This window comes from Cricetulus griseus (assembly GCF_003668045.3).
Source record: "Cricetulus griseus strain 17A/GY chromosome 1 unlocalized genomic scaffold, alternate assembly CriGri-PICRH-1.0 chr1_0, whole genome shotgun sequence".
In the NCBI taxonomy this organism is placed as follows: Eukaryota; Metazoa; Chordata; class Mammalia; order Rodentia; family Cricetidae; genus Cricetulus; species Cricetulus griseus.
The window spans coordinates 168564639-168586595 of NW_023276806.1; the positions used below are offsets into that span (position 1 = coordinate 168564639).

Below are 21957 nucleotides of genomic sequence, written 5' to 3' on the forward strand. Positions count from 1 at the left end.
TCATAAACTATATCCACCTCAGAATTAACATCCACTTCAAACCCCACATACTCAATGACCAAAATGATTTACATTCAGATTGATGAAGAAAATGTTTCCCAAGTTCAAGGCAACAAATTCTTCTGGGTTCATTTCTGAACTGTCACTACTTTCTGAGTTCATAACTGGTTGTCACACGGTTTTGGAGTTTGATTTTAGTACATAGTTTAGAATTGATACAAACGTTTATGTCAATCAAGTATTTCATTTCTGCATAAATTAACATTTTCAATTTTTACTAGGGATCTGCTTTAAAATGTTAGTTCTTTTCTTTCCTTTCTCTTCTTTTCTTTTCAGCTAACTTCCCCTTTACTGTTGATAAAACTGTGTTAGTTTACTCTAGGGCAGTGGGTCTCAACCTGTGGGTCTCCATCCCTTTTGCAAACTCCTATCTCCCAAAATATTTACACACTGATTCATAACAGCAGCAAAATTAGAGTTATGAAATTGCATCAAAAATAATTTTAAGATTGGGGGTCGCCACAACATGTAGAACTGTATTAAAGGGTCTCATCATTAGAAAGGTTGGGAACCATTGATCTAGAGTCTTGATATAAGGATTAAGGTAATTATAACATACTTTTTGTTTGTTTGTTTGCTTGTTTTCAGACAGGGTGTCATTTTATAGTCCCTGATGGTCTGTGATTTAATCTGGGCTGGCTTCAAACCTATGGCAGTCCTCCTGTTTCAGCCAGGTGCTGAGATAGCAAGCATGAGCTACCAGCTACCACACCTGACTACAAAGTTACCTTTTTTTGTTGTTGTTATCTGAAACAACACTTTCTCATTCTTTCTTTCTCTTTTCCTTCCTTCCTTCCTTCCTTCCTTCCTTCCTTCCTTCCTTCCTTCCTTCCTTCCTTCCTTCCTTACCCCCTCTCTCTCTTTCTCTATTTTACATTTCAGCCCTTACCCCCTACCTTCCCAGTCCCTCTTCTCCATTACCCCCCACTCCCAACCCACCCCTGTCCTACCACCAATCCCTTCCTCTTCCATCTCCATCCAGGAAAGGGCAGGTCTCCCATGAGTATCAATAAAACATGGGCTTCTGTAAGTTACTTTTTAGTTTACATTGTTTATGTAGGACAGAAAGTGCCTAATTACAAAGTAGCCTGAAACACCAAGTGGAAATTCACCAAGGAATTTGGAAGCAGGGGAAATGAAGTCTTTAGAAATGACTCTTCCCTGCCATCTAGTGGTAGTGTCTTAATAGACATTGAGTATATTTGAAGAAATACTCTTCATACTAGTTGATTGCTAAAAATATGCATCTAATCATTATGTTTGATAATAATACTTCCTAAAGTATTAAAACGTAATGCTTATTAAAATTAACTGAAACAGTACATCCCAATATTTGAGGGACAGTGGCCTTTTTGGAGGCCACAAATATTACTATTTATTTTCGCATCTCACATGCTGTGTTACACTAGGCTTGTATCAAAGGCTCAGATCACATATTCAATGAGAAGAAAACATGCAAAGTGCTTCTCTGCGTTTGTCACTATAATTTTCATATACTATCAATATTAGACACTTAGACTTTGGTTGATTCTGTGGGAATAATTTTGTTGTTACTCTTTCTTTGAAAATGCAGAATTAAGAGGGTCATGCTTTGCCTTGGCTTGCACTTTCATGAAATGTCTTAGTGGCAACATCAGGGTCTGAAACTTGGTACAATTCGTATTCTTACTCCACATCTTAATGTGTGAGAGGAAAAATACCAAGTAAGCAATTTTTGTGACTGGAAATGAACTTAAATATGTAATGAGGTCCACATCAGTTGTAAATAATATTAATTTTTCAGTTAACTGTTTTGTTACGTTCTTGAAAGATTTGATTATTTTCCAAAGAAGTAAGACAGAACCTCATGAAATGTGTTTGCACATTCAGAACATTCATAATGCATTTGACTTCCTTCTATTCTTAAAGAAATGACCTTCAGGAAACTTTAAAATGAATGAATAACAACAATATAAAGGTATAGTGGCGGCCCAACCATTCCAATTATATACCAGATACCTCCATATTTAGATTTCTAGCAGAATACTCAAAAACCTGAGAGAACTGTGATGTGAAGTAATTATTTCATTTCGTGTTGGTAATTGACGTATTATGCTGTGTAAAAGACCAAGAAAGATATAGAATGAGAAATTATCAAAGGGTAGTAATTTCTCCATCACAATCTCCTGTTACGATTTTTCTGAAAACACTGAAAATTTCTTTTATAAGTGGAAAATCACCATGTAAGGGCTTGATAGTATTTTCTGTTGCATTCTTAGCTGATTTTCTAGAAAAATTAGTTACTTTTTCCTAAGGGATAATTTATTTTCCCATTTTAAATAACATCTGGATTCATAAATATCATGGATCCATATTGAAATTATATAATCCCCTGGAAGTGAATTGCTCAGAACTAAGAATTTCTTACTGACTTTTATTCTCTTTAATAATTTCAAACAGCTTGAAATGATGCTGGAGCCCAAAGTGTGGAGAGAGGCAGCGACTCAGGTCTTCTTTGCCTTAGGCCTGGGGTTTGGTGGAGTCATTGCCTTTTCAAGCTACAACAAGAGGGACAACAACTGCCACTTCGATGCTGTTCTCGTGTCCTTCATCAATTTCCTCACTTCTGTCCTGGCAACACTGGTGGTGTTTGCAGTCCTGGGGTTCAAGGCCAATGTCATAAATGAAAAGTGCATTTCACAGTATGGACAATTAATTTCCATTTGCTTCTCATGGCATAATTCTCTATAAGATACGCATCGAGAGCTCATTCTCATTCTGTTGTATTTTTCAGAAATTCGGAGATGATCTTGAAATTTTTGAAAATGGGAAACATTAGTTGGGATGTCATCCCCCATCACATTAACCTTTCAGCGGTCACTGCGGAAGATTATCATTTAGTGTATGACATCATTCAGAAAGTAAAGGAAGAGGAGTTTGCTGCTCTTCATCTCAACTCCTGTCAAATCGAGGATGAGCTAAATAAAGTTAGTAAGCCATGTCTTAGCAGTCAAGCAGTTATCATTCAGTTCAAGTATGCATCACCCAAAGACTTCCTCAGCAAAGTGGGTTGCAAAATGCCTGGGGATGCAGTTTCAAAATTCTCAGATATCTCTGCATCTCATAGAATATGGTTATTTACAAAGATTTTCTTTATTTTAAAAAGCAAGCCCATTGATTGGATCACACTACTATACACTCTCACCATAAGTAAATTAATGTTCTTTCCAGAGTGAAGACTAATGCTATGCACATCTTGGTACAAAATTTAATGCAGAATTTGGACTTTCATTCCTGAGTTTTGATGAGTGAATGAATGGATAGATGAATGATAATGTTTGGTTTTTTGACAGTTCAACAAATTCTGGTTATGTGTTTTTTGCATTCTTTTATATGTTTTCTTTATTCTAGTTTACTAAGCAATTTCACAGGGCTGGAATATTTACATATATATGTATATTGTGTTTTGTTTTTATTACAGTAAATCAGTATTTATATTCATAAACTTTAACAAAATTTGAAAAATTTACTAATGCTTTATATTTTCAGGATCTTTGAAATAATTATCAACACCATGTGGTTGTATATTCTGTTTAGCAACTTTGAACTATATTTCATTCTTTGTTTAATCAATACCATCAATCTGGCTTATGGGAATGAGAACAGAATTTAGGGAATAAAAGCTTATGTCAGCATATTTCTTTGCAGTAGCTCTGTCCATTACTTAGTGATTTTCCCACCTTCACTGATGAATAAAAGCATCTCAGGCACTTGCTCTTGGTTAGTGCTGTTCTTGTCTTATGTTCTACAGGCTGTGCAGGGCACTGGCTTGGCTTTCATTGCCTTTACAGAAGCCATGACACATTTCCCTGCATCTCCCTTCTGGTCAGTGATGTTTTTCCTCATGCTGATAAATCTCGGGCTTGGCAGCATGTTTGGAACCATTGAAGGGATCATCACTCCTATTGTGGACACATTCAAAGTGCGGAAGGAAATACTCACTGGTGAGATTCTTTTGGCTTTCAACATGAAATGTGGTCCATTTATACTGTTGAGAGATTAGAGACTGCAATTGGACTGTGTTATCTCTTGTATTGTATTAATATCAATGTTATAATAGATTATAATAATATAATGGTAAGTATTATTATTTTAGTGTATTAGTTCTAAGAAAGCTGTATGCAATATAAATTACATTTAATTTTTTTTTTTGAGACCGGGTTTCTCTGTGTAGCTCTGGAGCCTGTCCTGGAACTCGCTCTGTAGACAAGGTTGGCCTTGAACTCACAGAGATCCTCCTGCCTGCCTCCCAAATGCTAGGATTAAAGTCTTGTTCCAGCATAGCCTGGCTACTTTTAAATTTTGATCTTCTCCAAAAAGTAGTTTTGTTTTTATCTTATATTGCTTACTTGTCTAATGCTGTGAAATCCACCATGTCCAAGGTAATTAACTGAACAAAGAACTTATTTGGAGTTTATAATTTTAGAGGGTTAGATACCCTAAAGGAACAGGCAGTTGGAGCAGTGGCTGAGAAGTCACATTTGGATCCACAAAGGAAGTAGCGAGAACTATGCACCACTTCTTTTAATGTTATTCCTCTATGTTAAAAGAGGATTGAGACATATAATATAGTCATTATTATTCATATTAACTGCCAAGAAGCTCAAGATAATAGCTTTAAAATGTGCAGAAAACTCACCTGGATTGCAAATGTATTTTTAAGTTTTTATAACAAGTGTCCCTAACCTAAGTTCATGAATCTATTTCTTAGTTGCTTAGCAGGAAACAAATATAGATAGTTCTTCCTAGCTGTTAATTGGATAATCAGAATACTCATCTCTATAATCATTACTTTACTTTGCACACTCAAGCTATTCAGGCAAGATAAATATGTAAATATGGGTTGATATTCAAGCTTTTTCCTTATGTTGAATGACCTTATGTTGGTTAACCTCTACTAAACATTTTGAATGACCTATAAAAGCATAATATATTGACAAGATAGTATAATGACATTTAATACTTCAATCAAACATGAGCATATGTAAGTTTATATAATCTCATTAGAAGCCACACTAGACTCATTTTTAATTCAAAATTACATAGGGATTTCAAAAGTTTATTCACTGTAATAATCACCTATGCGTGTGTGCTACCTGGTAGGTCACTTTTCTATTAATAATAGTAATATGGTGGATATTTATTTATTTATTTATTTATTTATTTATTTATTTAAATTTATTATGTCTTCTGCCTGCATGCCAGCAGAGGGCACCAGATCTCATTCAAGGTGGTTGTGAGCCACTATGTGGTTGCTGAGAATTGAACTCAGGACCTCTTAGAAGAACAGTCAGTGCTCTTAACCACTGAGCCATCTCTCCAGCCCCGGTGGATATTTATTTTTAACATTGTCACACAATTGCCCCTCAGTTATTATTTGTACTTGGTAGGAGGGATTCTGCAGAATTAAGGAGATCAGTTATATGCTGTTAAATTTAGTAGAGGTTAACCTTTACTAAATATTTTTAACCATTATAACCCACTCCCAACATGGAATTTTCCATAGAACCAGAGAAGCTATTGTCTACAACAAATTATGGAAATTGAAAACTGTTGGCTGAATGTAGTGATTCATCATAATAAAGGAAAGTCTTGGCTTTAGGTAGAAATTAATTTTTCATTTGTTTATTTTTTTTTAGTTATCTGTTGCCTCCTAGCATTTTGCATTGGCCTGATATTTGTGCAGCGCTCTGGAAATTACTTTGTCACAATGTTTGATGATTATTCTGCTACATTGCCTCTGCTAATTGTGGTCATCTTGGAGAATATTGCTGTAAGCTTTGTTTATGGCATAGATAAGTAAGTATACGTGATTGCATGCAGTTATTTTTCACCTCTATCTTTGAAAAGTTTGATCAATAATTCATTTTAAAGGGGAACAAAATGAAAAGGGATGAATCTTCACCATGTCAAGTATTTCAGTCTTTTGTTGATAGGACAGTTTACTGATGTGTACTTCCCCAATGCATGAGGGTTGAGAACTGTGTTCAGTGTAAGGTTGTTTAGAATTCTATGTACTGGCTTAATTCTTATTATCAAAGAATAATTTCCACGCTTGAAAAGTATTTGATATGTTCCAAGAACCTCAAGTTTCTTTTTTTTCCACATTTCATATATGGGGAGATAAGAAACACAAGAGGCTTCTTACTGATTTACAACCTGAACAGCAGCAGGTCTGTGACTCATAGATTTCACCACTTCATTCTAAAGCTTATGCCCTACTTATTAGGCTGAATTTATTAGGAGCGGGGAGAAAGGAAGAAAGTGAGAGAGACAGGGAGAGAGAACAACAGGGAAAGCCTGAAAGGGAAAGAGACAGAGACACAGAAAGTGAGTTAACGGTTTATAGTATCAGAAAGATTTAGGAAAACCATCTCTTCTATTCTGAGATGCATGTACATTCACTGCATATGAACTTCATATGTGATTAATTGCATTTTCTATACGTCTAAACTCCAGCTGCACACTTTTTATGTGACAAAAATGTATTTGATATGAAATGTCAATGAAATGTCATGTTCATCTCAATGGATAAGAGATTGTTGAAGTATTTATTCAGTATATTTAAAAATAATTGTCTCCAGCTGACATATACAGATTGAATGATGAGAGTCCTGTGGAAAGTGCATGCTAGATGAGTCCTCAGTAACGGGTATTGAATGAGTATTTTGACAAAGTGGAGACTGTCTTATTATTGTCCAAAGCTACATGTCAGAAGAATAGGAATTATATTTAATAATCATGTTTTATTTAGTGAAAGAAGCAATAGAAATTTCAGAAGTAAGTTAAGTCTTGTGCCTTAATTGTGGATGAAAAAAATGTGTCATCACTGAAATGGATGGGAATTAAGGGGGTTTGGGGATGGATTAGTAAGTAAGCACTTTCAGCTAGCACAAAGACTGCACAGTTCAGAATCCTAGAATCAGTGTGAAAATGTTGGTTGGACTTGGTGGCTTGTCTGTAAACCCTCCATAAAGGAAGCAGAGGCTGGAAATCTCGAGGAAGCTGGCTACCCCCAAAAGGTAGCATTCAGTAAGAAACTTTGCCCAAATATGTCATGATTGAGGAAGACGTGTCTTAGGGTTACTAATGCTGTGATCGAACACCATAACCAAAAAGCAAGCTGGGGAGGAAAGAGTTTAATTTGGCTTACACTTCCAGATCATAATCCATTAATGGAGAAAATCAGAACAGGAACTCTAGCAGGCCTGGAACCTGGAGGCAGGAGCTGATGCAGAGTCCATGGTGTATGTGGGGGGTGCTGCTTACTGGCTTGCTTCCCATGGCTTGTTTAGCCCACCTTCTTACAGAACCCAGGACAAACAGCCCAGGGATAGTACCACCCTCTCCTGTTTATCACTAAATGAGGAAACGCCTTACAGCTGGATCTCATGGAGGCATTTCCTCAGCTGAGGCTCCTTCCTCTGATGACTCTAGCTGTGTCAAGTTGACACACAAAATCAGCCAGTACAACATGCAATGTCAATCCCAGGGCAACACACCCACAACAACACATAATATTGCTGGGAATGCAGACTAGAAGGAACCCTCATTTATTGCTGTTGGACATACAACATAGTGTAGTCACTTCAGAAGACAGTTTTCCAACTTGTGATAAAATGAAGATACTTTTATCATATGGCATGTTATATACATAGTTTGGTATTTACTAAGAGGAATTGACAATATATTCCAGATAAAAACTTGTGCAGGAATGTTTATAGCAGCTTTCCTCAATGGAAACTGTCAAGATGACTTTCAACAAATGAATGGATAAATTCACCCAGAGAATAAAAATTGTTCAGTACTAGATAAATTCCTACCAAGCCATGAAAACAGTGTTGGAAATATAAATGTGTATTGGCAAGAAACATATCCTGTAGTTAATAATGCTGCATCTTGATGGATTCCCACTTGTTACAGCCTGTTTAGAGAGTATCCAGATCGGTATTTTTGTTGTTGTTGTTGTTGTTGTTGTGAGAATGAAATTTATTCTTTTCACTTATTAAAATGGTGAGTAGATGACAAATTATCAGTTACTTACATTATACTTCAGCTGGATAGCACTGACAGAAAGCTTATTGATTATCTTCAAATACACTCATGTGCACACTCTACTTAGACTTCCTGTGCCTTTAAAGAAAATTGAACTGCTGGCAACTGTTATGCTCCATTCCCAAGTTGCTCATCCAGTTTCACCTTTCAAGGTTTTGTTCCCATCCCTTACAACCATTTCTTCCCAATAAGAAGCCATCGGCTGCTCTTCTCCTCTGCAACTCAGCTTTATCTGTATACTTCTATGACAGGGAACAACCTTTGCTTTATATTACAGAGAAGTGTTCATATGCTTTTTTCTGCAGATTTTTTTATTTGAATTAGAAACAAGATTGTTTTACATGACAATCCCAGTTCCCTCTCCCTCCCCTATTCCCTTACCACTCCCCCAACTAAAACCCTACCTATCCTTTCTGCTCCCCCTGGATGGTGAGGCCTTCCATAGGGTGTTATCAGAGTCTATCCTATCCTTTGGGATAGGGCCTAGGCCCACTCCCATGTGTCTTGGCTCAGGGAGTATTCCTCTATGTGGAATGGGCTCCCAAAGTCCACACCTATGCTAGGGATATGTACTGAACTACTACAGGAGGTCCCATAGATTTCCAAGGTTTCCTCACTGGAAGCCATGTTCCTGGCATCTGGATCAGTCCCATGCTGGTATCCCAGCTATCAGTCTCAGGAGCAAGAGTTCCCTGATATTCAGGCCAGCTGTTCCTGTGGATTTCACCAGCCTGGTCTGGACCCTTTTGCTCTTCACTCGTCCTTCTCTGCATCTGGGTTCCAGTTCAGTTCAGTGATTAGTTGTGGGTGTCTGCTTCTACTTCCACTAGTTGCTGGATTAAGGCTATAGGATGGCATATAGGTTAGTTATCAATCTCATTATCAGGGGAGTGCATTTAAGGTAGCCTCTCCTCTGTTGCTTAGATTGTTAGCTGGTGTCATTCTTGTAGATCTCTGAACATTTCCCTAGTGCCTGATTTCTCTGTAAACCAAAAATGTCTCCCTCAATTATGGTATCTCCATTCTTGTTATCTTTTATTCTTCCCCTGACTCAACCTTTCTTCTCCCTCATGTCCTCCGCAGCCCTCCTATTCTCCCCTTCTCATTCTCCTACCCCCCACCCCAAGACCAGTGTTTGAAAACAGTTGGGAATAGGGACAGATGTATAGACTGAGCCAAAAGGGTGTTTGAAACAGATATTTTAATAATGAATATATGTTGTCATGGTTTTGTCCAAACCCATAGAATGCATAGTACTAACAATGAATCTGAGCTACGGGCAGCAGATGATGATATGTTAATACAGGTTCATGATTTCTAACATATATGCCATTCTCGTATAGGATGTTGATACTGGGGGACATGATTCATGGGTTGGGATCAGGAATATATTAGATTCATCATTTTTAGGTCAATTTTGTTATGAACCTAAAACTGTTGTAAAATTAAATGTATTTGAAGAAATGTTCACTGGTGACTAACATTACACACACTTTTCAGATGGGAAATTGTTCCTTCCTATGTAGAAAGACACAGTGTGCTAACTCTACAGTTCGAAAATTGGTTTAGATCTTGATTTCAAAGCTAAATTTTTTTATATGTGACCACATAGCCACTGACTCCTAACCTTCACTGTGATAGAATCTGATGTTGTTATCAAACTGCTCTCTCAATGAATAAGTTACCAACTTAGATTTGCATTCAAATAGTTCATTATTTGTAGGAGGCCTGCTAGAGAATACCATTTTTATGGTAGTGTTTCTAAACAATAATAATAACAGGAGGAAAAGTAATGCTGACAATAGCTGCCATTTTTGAATTCCTGTTGTGCAAGAAATAGTATGTTCTGCATATGTCATCTATGATTTTAACAATAATTTTTCAAGTTAGGCATAGTAATTTTAGAAGTACTAAAATGGAATTCAGAGAAAGAAAGATATATGTTAAAAGATGGCAGAATTGTCATCTGGAATAACATAGGTTGATTTCAAAGGTCACAATTTACCTTTGGATCTGGTATGGAATTATCACATGAGAATTTTCCAATTTAATTAGTTCTCCTTTCCCATCATTGAGCAGTTGGATATTTCCTGTTAGCACTAATGATTTTATGATTTAATTAGCTTGGTAGCATAGTTCACTTTTACCTGTATCTCTACTGATACCACTAAAAGATGGCAGGCAGTTAAGAATAGACAATCTAAATCCATACTTTTGACATAGCAAATAGTTTACCACAGAGAAAGAAAATAATGAAGTATACCAACTTAGTGGTCATTAGTAAATATAAGTACAAATGTAAAAGGAGTAGTCTCAAAAGCTGGAAATGATGGCAGCATAGTTCTTCGTTGTTTTGAGGTTTAGTTTTTCTTCACTGGCTTTAATAGTGAAACCAAAGACTCATAGCCTTTGACAAGAAGATTCCCCCACATGAAACTTCATGAAAGACTAAGGACAAGCCACTGTCAGCTAAAAGACCTGTCTGGTGTCCCATAAGTGGGGGAGGGCAGCAGAGAACACATAACTAGGTTTCTGTTCTGGCACATACTTTAATCTCTAGTTCATTGAAGTAAAGATATTCACCAACCACCACATCTGACAGAGGGCTGATATCCAAAATATACAAAGAACTCAAGAAGCTAGTCACCAAAGCACCAAATAATCCAATTAAAAAATGGGGTACAGATCTAAATAGAGAATTCCCAATATAAAAATCTCTAATAGCCAAATGGCACTTAAGAAATTGCTCAACATCCTTAGCCATCAGGGAAATGCAAATCAAAACAACTCTGAGATACCATCTTAAACCTGTCAGAATGGCTAAAATTAGAAACACCAACAACAGTTTATGCTGGAGACGATGTAGAGAAAGGGGAACACTACTCCATTGTTGGTGGGAATGCAAACTTGTATAGCCACTTTGGAAATTAGTATGGCAGTTCCTCAGGAAAATTTGAATCAAAGAGTTCTTCTTAACCAGATGTAATAGCCAATACTAGCTCTCTAAGTTATTAGCACAAGAAAAAACTACTGAGCATCATAAGTAAACAAAACTTCATTTTGATAAAGCAGACTAATTTCTCATAGGAACATCTGTCAGCAAAGTTTTCAAATATTGTTACCTATAAATGTTTATAATCAAGAACAGAAAAAATTTCAACATAGATGAAATGACATTCAAGTGTAGCAATTTTTGACAACTACAGCTATGAAAAACTGTAGTTTAATATTATTATGGTCTCATCAAAGAAATCCACTAGAGATCTGGAGTTAGATTCCTAGAAAGTGTGTAAAAATCAGTAAAAGAATGGCAGTAAAATTCTTTTTATTTCATTACCTTTTTTGTTTATGTGTGAGTGTGTGGAACACACACTACAGGGCACCCATGGAGGTCAGATGACTGTTATCAAGTGTTGATTCTCTCTTTACACTATGTAGTTTCTGGGCATCTTTTGAGTTATCAGGCTTGGTCACTAGAGCCTTTACCCACTGAGTCATCTTGGTGGGCTGAAGATTCACTTTTAGTTGAATACAAAGGGCGATAACTGTTTTTTGCTATGGCTGTATACTGCTACCATGCTGGTGTTGTATACTTAGAAGACTGAACCACAATAACCAGACAACCGACCCCCCCCAGTCCAGTATAATTCTAATCATGATTATACTTCTATGGTTAATTTGTGAGTAGTGAAGGAATCAGATGCCTTTGTTAAAGAGAAAATGGAGATGGCCTCAGGTAATTGTCCCTGGGAAACTACAGGACAAAATAAAGAGATGATCCTAGCAAAGGAACATAAAGACTCAGATTGTTACTTGAGAGATATGTGAATGAATTACAAAATGAATGTCAAAATTACAATTATGACACTACTCAAAAAAAGTGAGAATTCCACAAAATATAAACACCCCACTGGTGGTATTTTATGATAACATAGACTCATTATCATCTTGTAAAATGATAATTAGGATGTTTAACAAAACTGCAAATTTTTCATTTGTGAAATAGGTCATCATCCATAGTACACTTCAATGATTGGCTAAGGATTTACACTAAACACCCTGATAATAGCTTCATTTTATTTCATAAGTAAATATTCATTGAGGAAGTCATCTACTATTTTGAATTTGTATGTTTGCATTCATGCATGTATGTAAAGGTAAGCTTGTCTGTTTATGTTGCTATGGAGGCCAAAGTTTAATGCTGGCTTCTCTTCTTCTGTTGCTATCCATCTTGTTTTCGGAAGGGGTCTGTCACTGAGCCAGGAACTTTCTATGTCAGTTAGACTGGCTGGCAAGTAAGCTCCTGGGATTTGCTAGTCTTCATTTCCTTAGTACTGAAGTTCATATGCATGCTGATGTGCCTTGGCTTTTTATGTGGGTGCTGGGATTTGAACTTGAGCCGTCATGCTTGAATAGTAGGCACTTAGCCCGTGAGTTTGTGATCAGACAAAACATACCAAAATATTTAAATAGATATTTCTGTCAATTTGATAAGATGATGGAAGAAGATGGAAGAATAATTGAATATTTTCTTTTTACCCAGGTTTATGGAAGACCTAACAGATATGTTAGGCTTTGCTCCAAGCAGATATTACTATTATATGTGGAAATACATTTCTCCTTTAATGCTACTAACATTGCTAATAGCTAGCATTGTGAATATGGGATTAAGTCCTCCTGGCTACAACGCATGGATCGAAGAGAAGGTAAAATAAAAAAAGAAGTTAGCTTATTTTGAAGTGAAAGCATGGTACCTTAGAAAGCTTTGTATTGTATTTGTTTCATAGTATTCTATTTATTTATTATTTTTCAATGATGTTGATTTGGTTTGGGGATATTAATATTTATTATTTGTACCTCCGACAGCTATGATGTTTATGCACAGTGAATTTCTTTAGCAAATGACACTCACCAGCCTTGCACTTATCAAACTAGATCTTTTCCGTTTACCATTGAAGAACAGTGCTGTATGGCCTTAGACTCTAGGAAACATAGTAAACCTCCATGTTTCAGAGGGCTCTAGAAATATTTTTCTATAGACATTCATTACATTTCAGCTACTCACAATACTTACAATACATATTAGTGATGTAGACATAATTCAAACAAATACAAAATAAAGGCTATATGACAATTCTTTTCTATGAGCAGTGACTATGGAAGGTGTGTTTCCAAGTAGTACTAGCCACACTGGCTCAAATATGAGATCTGTATTGGTTGTTATAGACCAGTGTGCTTATTTTAACTACTTCATGTACAATGATTCTATATAATAATAACTCATTCACAATCGAAACACAGGTCAGCCTGTCATCTTTATCAAAACCTTGGGGCCAGATGTACTTCGAAGTCTAGGTTTTCAGATTTTTGAGGGGTAGTATGATACACATAGCAGATGTCTGTTGCCTAGTAAGAGTACCCCCAAACCTAGTGACTGATAGTTTTGCTTATTTATTGTCAATTCTTTTGATTTTTCTTAGACTAACAGATGCAGTTGCATTTGGTTTGGGAAATGGGCTCTCTCTCTCTCTCTCTCTCTCTCTCTCTCTCTCTCTCTCTGTCTCTCCTTCCCTGCCTCCCTCATTCCCTCTCTCTCTCCTTCCCTCCCTCCCTCCCTCCCTCCCTCTTTTCCTTTTTTCTTTATCTCATTCTTAGGTAATCCTCTCAAGCTTTATGGGGTAAGGGCAGAATTCTAAGAAACCAAAATATAAATGATCAGACTTTTTTTTTTTTTTTTTTTTTGGTTTTTCGAGATAGGGTTTCTCTGTGTAGCTTTCTCACTCTGGAGACCAGGCTGGCCTCGAACTCACAGAGATCCACTTACCTCTGCCTCTGCTGGGATTAAAGGAGTGCCTGCCTGGCCCATGATCAGACTTTTTAATCATGGAGTTTGCTGAATGTCCCTTCCATTACTTACTGTCAGTCAGAGCAAATGACATAATTATCCCAGAGTTTGATATATAAACCCAAGACCAATGTAACTCTTACTTTCATATGTGTGCTTTAAAAGATAGTTGACATTTATTTCCTTGGCTTTTCTAGGCCTCAGAAGAATTTCTGAGCTACCCGACCTGGGGGATGGTTGTCTGCTTCTCTCTGATGGCTCTTGCAATACTTCCTGTCCCCATTGTTTTCATTATTCGTCGCTGCAACCTCATAGATGATAGTTCTGGTAACTTGGCCTCTGTGACCTATAAGAGAGGAAGAGTTCTGAAAGAGCCTGTAAACTTAGAAGGAGATGACGCAAGCCTCATTCATGGAAAGATACCAAGCGAAATGTCATCTCCAAATTTTGGTAAAAATATTTATCGAAAACAAAGTGGTTCCCCGACACTGGACACCGCTCCCAATGGACGCTATGGGATTGGGTATTTGATGGCAGACATGCCCGATATGCCGGAGTCAGGCTTGTAGCTGAAACAAAAGCAGAAGCTGCGTGCGTTCATTTTTATTAATGAACGTTGGTTCTACTATGAGAAGCATTGGGCTTCACTTATCAGAAGGTGATCTCAGGTGTCCATGACTGTGATCTTTAATCCCAACAGTATAAGGCAGTCCAAGAAGAGTATTCCTCAGTTTACATTAGCACAGAAATGATTACAAACAAAGCTTACAGTGACTGAGGTCATACTTTGCCAGGATTTTTAAAAAAAAAATACTTTTGGCATATTTCAACTATTTCTATCTGTTAAAGAAACAGGCATTACCTCAGTTTCTAATGATTTCTGAACTTAATATTATTGGCAATTTTAAAATCCCTGGTATATCTTACAATTTATAATTTTGCCTTCAAGGTAAGACCCAGTATTACCAAGAACAGTTGTGTGAGTTCGTGCCTGTCAGCACGTTTCCATGAATACGTTTTGTAGATAGGTTGTACTTATTTAGGCACTTAATTGAAGAAAACTGCAAAGTATTTTCTTATATGATAGCTGTATAGAGAAATAGTGTCCAAGAGTGAGAAGGCACTAATGCTGGATGAGATGTTAGATTTGGAGGTGACTGGGGATCACATGTGATGGTTGTATATTTTGTGTAAAATAGGTGGGTGAAAATAACCTAAGAGTGAGTTGCTCCACACTCTCTAGAATTATGCAGACTCTGCATTTTTCTTATGCCGTGTGCCTAAAAACCTACTTAATATTTATTGTGGTTCGAGATCACTTATAGTATATTTATATAATATACTTGCAATGTATAGAGATGCATATTGGGACTCTATGTGCTGATTTGAAAACTTGAAGCAAGATAGTATTTGTTTTCATATATTTCTGTTTTGCTTCATTTTATGCAAATATAAATCCTTTTTTTAAGTGATTGTTAAAACAGTATGGCATTACATTTTAACCTACAAATAAATGAAGTTTAAACAATGGTGTTTGTTTCCCTCATGGATTTTCCTCGAATCACCTGAACTGGATTATGCCCTTTACAATTCTTGGGCTAGGTTGTCTTGAATTTCAGCCAGCACTTAAGCAATTTGTAATAATTATCACATTCCCAGTGGGATTAACAAAGTCACAGGGCTGTGACCTCTTTATAGACAAAGGATAGATTTTTAATGATTGATGGGTGCTCTAATGTGGTCTCAAAATATATAAAAATGCATATAGCTTTCAACAAAATGTATACAGCTGAGCATTTTCTTCATTTGTTTTATGTGTGACATTAGCTAAAGAACCGAAGATATAATAGAATAACCTGAACATGCAATACAATTTTATTCATTATAACCAGTTTTTGTACCTGCCTCTCTCCCTTCTTTTCTTTACTGGATTCTAAACCTATGAGCACATTTTGCAATCTAGGCAATACTCTACTACTGAGTTATATGCATGCCCAGCCCAGCCCTGTTACTATCCATGATTTATATGAGTCCTCTATATTTAGTCATTACACATAATTGCAAGTCTGTTTGTCTCCATTTCCTTCCCTAACCTGTTGCTGGTAATCAATCCATCATTCTATTCTCAGTTTCCATTTACAATGGTGATTGAAACAACAAACAAACAAAAACAAGAAACTTCACACATAACTACAATGGTGATTTTAAAAAACAAAGAAGTTCACACATAAGTGAAAGCGTGTAATATTTGACTTTCTATTTCTGAGTCTTTTCATTTCCTTGGTTTCTTCTATGTTGTCCCAGATGGCAGTATCCTCTTCCTCCTTCTCCTCTCCCTTTCCCTTTCCCTTTATTCCTCCTCTTAGCTAGATAATGTTCTTCTTCTTTGACATATGACCCCTTCTTTATCCATCAGTGCTTGGGTGGACATTAAGTTGCTTCTGTACCCTTCTTCTTTCGCATAGTGGTACAGCAGATGCAGCTCTGTGAGGGACTGATTGCATTTCTGTTCTGACAGTTTGTAGTTTGGGATCCTACCTTATCCGGTGAAACATATCTCCATTCCTTGTTCTCACAACCTGAAAGGACAACTGAGGAACTGTCAGCCTGGCAATACAAAAGGAGGGATGCTTCACTTTGCTCCAGCTTATTGGCCAATGTTCCTTGTGCAGGTAGCCTTTGCCTTGATTTCAGCATCTGTTAAATAAAAGTCCAAACAAGGTGTGGTGGTTCTTGTCTGTGATTGCAGCACTCAGAAGATGAGGCAAGGGATTGCTGCATGTTCAAGTCCAACCTGATCTACAATGTGAGATGTAAGAAAGCCTGTGTTAGACAGACACCTGACTCTAAATAAATAAGTAAAGGTCAACATTACTCCTTATACTTTTTGAGTCAATTGTACATTGGTAATTATAATCAAAACATAGATAAAATCATATTTTACTTACTAATTTCCTATTTTTTCCTCCATTTTTATTTAAATTAGAAACAACATTGTTTTACCTGTCAATCCCAGTTCCCTCTCCCTCCTCTCCTCCCCTATCTCCCGATTAACACCCTACCTATCCCACACTATTTCTGCTCCCCTGGGAGAATGAGGTCTTCCATGGGGGGGTGTCTTTAGAGTTTGTCATATCCTTTGGGATAGGGCCGAGGCCCTCCCCTGTGTGTCTAGGCTGAGGGAGTATCCCTCTGTGTGAAATTGGGCTCCCAAGAATTCATTCCTATGCTAACCATAAGTACTGATCTACTGCAAGAGGCCCCACAGATTTCTGAGGCCTTCTCACTGACACCCACATTCATGGGGTCTGGATCAGTCCCAAGCTGATTTTCCAGTGATCAGTCTAGGGCCAAGAGATATTATCTTACTCCAGTCAGAATGGCTAAAATAAAAAACACCAATGATAACTTATGCTGGAGAGGATGTGGAGAAAGGGGAACACTCCTCCACTGCTGGTGGGAGTGCAAACTTGTACAGCCACTTGGAAATCAGTATGGCGGTTCTTCAGGAAAATGGGAATCAGTCTACCAAAAGATCCAGCAATCCCACTCTTAGGCATATACCCAAAAGAAGCATACTCATACAACAAAGACATCTGTTCAACTATGTTCATAGCAGCATTATTTGTAATAGCCAGAATCTGGAAGCAACCTAGATGCCCCTCAACTGAAGAATGGATAGAAAAAAATGTGGTACATTTATACAATACAATTATACTCAGCAGAAAAAAAAAACAATGGAATCTTGAAATTCGCAGACAAATGGATGGAACTACAAGAAACCATTCTGAGAGAGGTAACCCTATCACAAAAAGACAAACATGGTATACACTCACTCATATATAGATTTTACACATAGAGCAAAGGATTACCAACCTACAATCCATACCACTAGAGAAGTTAGGCAACAAGGAGGACTCTAAGAGAGACATACATGGTCCCCCAGAGAAGGGGAAAGGGACAAGATCTCCTGAGCAAATTGGGAATATGTGGGGAGGGGAGAGGGAGCTAGGAGAATGAGAAGGGGAGAAGGGGAGAAGTGAGGAGGACATAAAGGAGAAGGAAGGTTGTGTATGGGGAAGAACAGGGGAGAGCCAAATAAGAGATACCATCAGAGAGGGAGCCAGTATAGGTTTAAAGAGAAATCAGGCACTAGGGAAATGGCCGGAGATCTACAAGGATGACACCAACTAACCATCTAAGCAACAGAGGAGAGGCTACCTTAAATGCCCTCCCTTGATAATGAGATTGATGGCTGACTTATATGCCATCCTAGAGCCTCCATCCAGCAGCTGGTGGAAGTAGAAGCAGATATCAACAGCCAAACACTGAACTGAACTTTAATCCATTTGTAGAGAAAGAGGAGTAATGAACAAAGTGGACAAGCCCAGGCTGCTAAAACCCACAGAAACAGCTGACCTAATTTCCTATTCTTTATATATATTATATATATATATAATATAATATATAACATTATATTGAAAGACCCCCGAAGAGGCACTTTCGTAGAGGGAGACCCACACACCCAGGAATCAGCGAGGCCACGAACTGGATGCAAAAAACAAGAGGCTTTATTGGAGACGCGGGTACCCGGGGCGACTTAGCTTCAGTGTGGCTAAGCGCCCCGAGCCAAGGGAAAGGGGTCCTTATATAGGGAAAAAGGCGCAAGCTAGGAGCAGGGATTCGATTGGATAATTCTAATGAGGCATTATACAGAGCTATTCCCATTGGTCAATGTATATGAGGCGCTATACAGGGTTATTCAAATGAGGCAAAGTACAGAGTTATTCAAATGAGGTGAAACACAGAGTCTTTCAAATGAGGCGAAATACAGAATCATTTCCATTGGATGGTTCAAATGAGACACAGAGCCATTCCAGATCAGCATATTCTCAAGGTCTGGTGTCTGGTACAGCAGACTCAATTCCCCCCCCTTTCCTGATGGCTGACCTTGGGGGCGGAGTGTTTCTCTTCGGGTGGGGCGGGGGCTCAGGGGCAGGGCTCCAGGCCGGCTCACTCGGTGTTTGTTCTCGTGCTGACCCACCTGGTGCTCGCCCTCGTGCCGGCCCACCCGGTGCTCGTTCTCGGGCTGGCCCACCTGGTGCTCATTCTCGGGCCGGCCCCACCCGGTGCTTGTTCTCGGGCCGGGCGGGGAAAGGCCACCGGGGGTGGGGATCGGGGAAGCCGCCGACAGGAGGAAGAGGAGACAAACTTGAGAAAGAAAGGGCTAAGGGACAGGGGTCTTTCATTCCCCCATTTCTCTTGTAACTGAATGGAATCTTTCATTCAGAGGTCTCTGGATACTCTGGATCTATTTGCTTTAGCTGATGATATTGTTGAGTTAAGACTAAGGCCTGTACAACAGATAGTCGTTCTCTGATGAATTGAGTCAGTTTGTTCAGAATGCAGGGACCAAATATGAGGATCAAAAATAGAATAACCAGAGGTCCCATGAGCGTGGATATAAGGGTAGTCAACCAGGGGGACTTAGCGAACCATCCTTCGAACCATCCTTGTTGAGACTCAAATAGCTGTTGCCTCTGTTTTAGCCTCTCCCTAAGTTTGGCCATGCTGTCCCTAACTATTCCTGTATGATCTGCATAAAAGCAGCATTCTTCCTTGAGGGCAGCACATAGCCCCCCTTCCTGTAAAAATAATAAATCTAATCCTCGTCTGTTTTGCAGGACCACCTCAGAGAGTGATGTTAAGGATTTCTCGAGTGCACTGACTGACTCTTCTAGGACCTGGATATCCGTGTGCATGGCTTGTTGTAGAAGCTTAAAATGATTAATTCCCTGTAGGGCAACGGTTCCGGTCCCTATGCCGGCTGCTATGCCCCCCACTGTTATTCCTCCTAATAATAGGGCCACGGTAAAGGATATTGGCTCCCTCTTATATCGGGTTGATTTCTCTAGTACGCTGTAAACATATTCAGGTTGGTGGTATGTGACTTTGGGCCAAAGTTCTATCAATATACAAAAGTCAATGGTGGTGTTGAGAACAGTGGTAGAGACACAGGGAGTCAACCCAGTACTGCAAGCCCAATAAGTTCCATAAGGGGCAACAAGGTATCGGCTGTCCTGAGATAATGGCTCTACTTGGTTACATAATTCTTGATGTGAGGAAGGAATCCTGCCTATGCATAGCCCCTTTCCTGAGACCTCAGATATTGTGAGCTTGTGCTGCATAGCAGCTCCGCAACTGGTAGGTGCTGAGGTCTGGTTGGAGTAGTTGCCCAGTATTGCCACGCCTTCATAATATGGGGGCCGGGAAACTAGGCATAACCAGCATTCCTGAGTCTTGTTGGGGTCTGAAAAATTTAAGGCTTGGTAAACTCCTTGGATTAATTGTAATAATCTATCTCTGGTACCTGGAGGGTCTCTGGTTATCTCGATGTTTAGGGCATCTGGGGTGGGGGAGAAGGTGACAGCACCTGGTGTAGGAGTGATAGCTTTAGGAACGGTAGGGGGTTTAGGGACTTGAAAATGGGTTGGGGATCTCTGGTCCGCTATTACTATGTTTGGCCCGACTGATTGTTGGCTTAGGGGAGTAATTTGTCTGTACAGGGAGAATAAAGTCACCGGATCTTTCCCTGCTCGGTGCAGCCTGAGTCCCCAGACCTTAGGACTATCCCAAGTAGTTCTTTTTCCAGCATCTGTGAACCTTAGGATGAGAGGGTTGCATTTTCCTCCGGGGGTGGCGCCTTGAAAACCTCCCCCTCCGGCACTATCATAACAAGGTCCGCAGGCTCTTTGCCCACATCTCCATGGTCCTTTCCCTGCGTACCCTGGGATCTCCCTCCGTTTGAGAGTGATGAAATCCCAAGAGGAAGAGGGTTTCCAGTAAGCCTCCCCTGTGGTTTCACATCCCCATCTTGCACAGTACCCTTCCTGCGGCCCCCCGCAGCCATGAGTTGGTTTATGGCCGGGGCAAACATAAAAATCCTTGCTTCTTGTTCCTATCCTTCCCCCAGGGTGGTGGCATCCGTACCCTGGGAATGGTTCCTGGTCAGAGGGATCCCAATCAGACCCTACTAAGTCACATAGGTCGACATAGAGAGGAGGGAACCCATCATGTAGAGTCCCTATATAAGTGCTGAGGTTGGCTATTTCCCCGGTCCCTAGATTGGCTATTTTCCAGGTGATATTATAAACCCTGTGGGGGTTAGTTGCTACATGGGGGGTAAACAGACAACCAATCAACAGGAGGGTGTACGAGAGAGTCTTATCTTTAAAGGATTTTGAGTGCGGTGTGCGGTCCATTCTGATGCAGTGGCTGAATCGGTGGGTCGGGCTGGCTTTACATGTGAAGCATGTATCCAAGCTGCAATGCCGTCTACCTTGAGTGCGGTGGGAGTGGTAAGCAAAACGATGTAGGGTCCCTTCCAGCGGGGTTCAAGGTTCTTGGCCTGGTGACGCCGGACCCAAACAGTGTCCCCGATCTGGTAGGAATGGGGGATGGTGGGATGGTCCCTCTGGTCTTTATAAGCTTGAGCAAGGGGTTTCCAGACCTCCCGTTGTACTAGTTGGAGGGCCTGTAAATGAGCTTGGAGAGAAGGGGAGTTAGCAAAATCTGAGACATCTTGATCAAGAAAGTTAATGATAGGAGTAGGTACTCCATACAGGATCTCAAAGGGTGTGAGCCCATGTGGTCCAGGGGTATTACGAGCGCGGTAGAGTGCTAGGGGGAGTAGGAGGACCCAGTCTCTAGTGCCAGTTGCAAGCGACAATTTTGTTAAAGTCTCCTTGATTGTTCTATTCATCCTTTCTACCTGTCCTGAACTTTGGGGTCTATAAGCACAATGTAATTTCCAATCAATCCCCAACAAGGTGGCCACTGACTGACTTACCTGGGAGACGAAGGCGGGCCCATTGTCTGTTCCCAGTACCTGAGGCATCCCATAACGGGGAAAGATTTCTTCAAGCAATTTCTTAGTAACGATCTTGGCTGTTTCATGT

General features: G+C 39.2%; 2 protein-coding genes across 4 annotated transcripts in view; one reads left to right on the forward strand and one right to left on the reverse strand.

The window, feature by feature from the left end:
• Slc6a15 (solute carrier family 6 member 15) overlaps positions 1–15529 on the forward strand; it is a 42660-nt gene extending 27131 nt beyond the window's left edge. For all 3 annotated transcript variants that reach the window (XM_027394155.2, XM_027394158.2, XM_027394157.2), the window contains exons 7-12: positions 2500–2741; positions 2834–3026; positions 3851–4043; positions 5739–5898; positions 12698–12860; positions 14197–15529. In XM_027394155.2, the coding sequence (XP_027249956.1) occupies positions 2500–2741; positions 2834–3026; positions 3851–4043; positions 5739–5898; positions 12698–12860; positions 14197–14568 (1323 nt within the window). In that variant the 3' untranslated portion in view covers positions 14569–15529. The remainder of the gene's footprint in view (positions 1–2499; positions 2742–2833; positions 3027–3850; positions 4044–5738; positions 5899–12697; positions 12861–14196) is intronic.
• Positions 15530–19266: 3737 nt separating this feature from the next.
• LOC113833328 (MLV-related proviral Env polyprotein-like) lies at positions 19267–21404 on the reverse strand. The gene has a single exon (XM_027394159.2). The coding sequence runs from the start codon at positions 21259–21261 to the stop codon at positions 19282–19284; it is 1980 nt and encodes a 659-aa protein (XP_027249960.1). The 5' UTR covers positions 21262–21404; the 3' UTR covers positions 19267–19281.
• Positions 21405–21957: the final 553 nt, after the last annotated feature.

Excerpts from the sequence above, each read along its gene's own strand:
- LOC113833328 (XM_027394159.2), bottom strand. The coding sequence starts at position 21,261 with ATGGACCGCACACCGCACTCAAAATCCTTTAAAGATAAGACTCTCTCG.